The following is a 2,831-nucleotide window of genomic DNA, read 5'->3' as shown; positions in this document are numbered from 1 at the left end:
GCAACAATTAGTTGTGAGCTCACGTTGGAATCCAACTCCAGAACAACTGCAAACCCTTGAGGAGTTGTATCGACGTGGCACTAGAACTCCTTCAGCTGAACAGATTCAACACATAACGGCACAACTTCGACGTTATGGGAAAATTGAAGGCAAGAATGTCTTTTACTGGTTTCAAAATCACAAGGCTAGGGAACGCCAAAAGCGACGCCGTCAACTTGAATCCGCTGCTAATGCTGGTGGTGGTGGCGATGATCAGTCTCATAGTAATTGTAACGCTGAAAACCCCGAAAGGAAAGAATCAGGTAAATATACATGAATCGCAGTCTTTATGTTTAATTAGAAGATTCAACAATTTATATATATACACATCAAAAGGTTTGCTACTCTATTTTCCGTCGAAATCATGGCTCCACCACTGGTTTATGGGATGAGTTTAATTGAAATCACAATTTATTATTTAAAATATATGTGTGTGTGAGAAATCTTTAAAATTAGTATAAACATATTACTAGTATGTTTTGATTTTTTTTTGGTTTTTTGTTTTTGTTTGAGGAATTCATCAGAACATGAGCATGCAAGTTAACAAAAGACGACATGGGATGAGAATGATGCAAGAAAGAAAGAAATTTGTTTGATAGCGTGTCCTGATACACTAAATATTCTCTTTTTTGCTTTCATGCCCACTCGTTTTTTGTTTGTTGTTATTTAAGATATTGTAAAGTTGCATTCTGTGTGTTTGGATTTGATATGCTTTTTCTTCCATTCCGATTGTTGCTTATTGAGATGTAAAAGTTTCTTTACTCTTTTTTGTTTTTGTGTTTGTCCGCACAGGAGCAAATAGAACAGTTTTTGAAATTGAACAGACCAAGCACTGGCCTTCCCCAACAACCTGCAGTACTCTTTCAGAGGTCCTCTCTCTCTCTCCTTAGACTCTTCAATCTCTTTTTCATAACCAAAAAGTAATTAAAATTCCTTAAACATGTCATTATGTCCTTATGATTTGCAAAATATAATCTAAGATGAAAAAAAAAGAAGCAAAAAAGCATTATTTCTTGGAAAATATAAAAGCGTCTAAAAGCTGTGGTTCTTCCTTTCTGTTGTGTATATATAAGTAGGTGTAAGAGATAGAATAGGGTTTTGGGATTTTGTGCTTTAGATTTCATTAGAAAAGTGATGGATATGGGCACAGGGCACCCATGATCCGATCCTCTGTAGTCTTATCACGAAAAGACATTTGCCGAACCTCTTCAGTGAAATTTGACTTTCCATTTAGACGTAGGTATATGCTCTATCAAATCAGGAAGTCATCACAATGTAGAGAAGCTATACGATTTTGCTGTGCCTATATGAACAACGGTCAAACTAGGGTTGTTACTTTTCACTAGACGTAAACAAAATGAAAATAAAACTTGCATGGAATAGTGTTAAAAAGGACGTTGATAATCTTTTTGAAATATTGCAATAAATATGATGCAGAAAACTGTAGCAACAACAAAGGCAGGAGTGGCAGAATGTAGAGGAGCAGAAAGATGGATACCATTCGATGAAGGAGAACAAAGAAGGACCCTATTAACAGAAAGCAATGCCCCGTGGCAGATGATGCATTTATCTTGTTCACCCCCCACCAACACCAACACCACCCATCTCATGAATGACAATTCTACAACAATTAGTAGTAATACTATTACTACTAATATTCCGTTAATAAGCAGCTGTCCATCAACACCAAGAACAATGGATCATCATCAGCCAAAGCGACTCCTAAAAGCCAAAGATCATCTTAACATCTTTATAGCACCTTTCGGAGTGGATGATCATAAGCACGAAAATATCGAAAACATTCTTGGAGATGAAGTCCATGGTGAATCACAGACACTAGAACTGTTTCCTCTCCGCAGCAGCAACGACAACAGCAACGAAAATAATTTTTCAGAGAAGGACGAAATAGAGGCCGCTGCAAATTCTAACAACAACTTTAGCGGTACTAATTACCAGTTTTTTGAGTTCCTTCCACTCAAGAACTAAGGAATTAGTTATGGTTGTTTGGCTATTTATGTAACTTAAAATTAATGATGGGATTTTTTCCCTATTAGTAATTAATGATGTGGTTAATTCAATAATGTATCGTTTCGCGAAATGAGAGATTAACTTAAAATGCATTTGGACCATGTTATTTGCATCCATGAAATCAATGTTTTACTCCCTCGGTTCATTTTTGCTTATCCACTACTAAAAATGAATGTGCACTTTTACTTGTCCAATTTGAAAATTGAATACAAAATTTATCACTTGATTTCTAATTTATCCTCATTATTAAATTTAATCATTTTCCAATGCATTTCCCAAAATATTGAATTTATTATATTCAAAGAGTTATATAGTAGTAAACTTATCATTTTATTAAAGGTTAAGGTTAAAAAGCACACCTTAAGTATCATCTTTTTTTGAGTTTCCTACCTAAACAATCACGAACTAGTTTGCAAAACACACCTCAACTATTACTTTTTCACTTTTTCTACCTGAACTGAACTATCACCAACTAGTTTGCAAAACACACCTCAACTATCAGTTTTGAGATGTGTTTTAAAAACTAGAGTTTCCTACCTAAATGAGACCAACTAGTTTTTAAAACACATCTCAAAACTAATAGTTGAGGTGTGTTTTGCAAACTAATTAGTGATAGTTTAGGTAGGAAACTCAAAAAAAGTTAATACTTGAGGTGTGTTTTGTCCATTATCTCTTTTATTAATTACTTATGTAAGTATCAAGTCCAAACATGTAAGTTAAAAGTGTTTGATTTATGGAGTACTAGTTATTTTTTATCAGTGGTA

General features: G+C 34.4%; 1 protein-coding gene across 1 annotated transcript; it reads left to right on the top strand.

The window, feature by feature from the left end:
• Window positions 1-4: 4 nt before the first annotated feature.
• LOC132043992 (WUSCHEL-related homeobox 1) lies at window positions 5-2,212 on the top strand (the record flags this gene model as incomplete). Its single annotated transcript, XM_059434473.1, has 3 exons — window positions 5-302; window positions 832-908; window positions 1,477-2,212. Coding segments are annotated over 3 exons (924 nt in total), but the record flags the coding sequence as incomplete, so codon positions are not given.
• Window positions 2,213-2,831: the final 619 nt, after the last annotated feature.

This window comes from Lycium ferocissimum, unplaced genomic scaffold (assembly GCF_029784015.1).
Source record: "Lycium ferocissimum isolate CSIRO_LF1 unplaced genomic scaffold, AGI_CSIRO_Lferr_CH_V1 ctg32, whole genome shotgun sequence".
Taxonomy (NCBI): Eukaryota; Viridiplantae; Streptophyta; class Magnoliopsida; order Solanales; family Solanaceae; genus Lycium; species Lycium ferocissimum.
The sequence above is the reverse complement of the archived record's forward strand: the minus strand, read 5'-3'. Positions and strand labels throughout refer to the sequence as shown.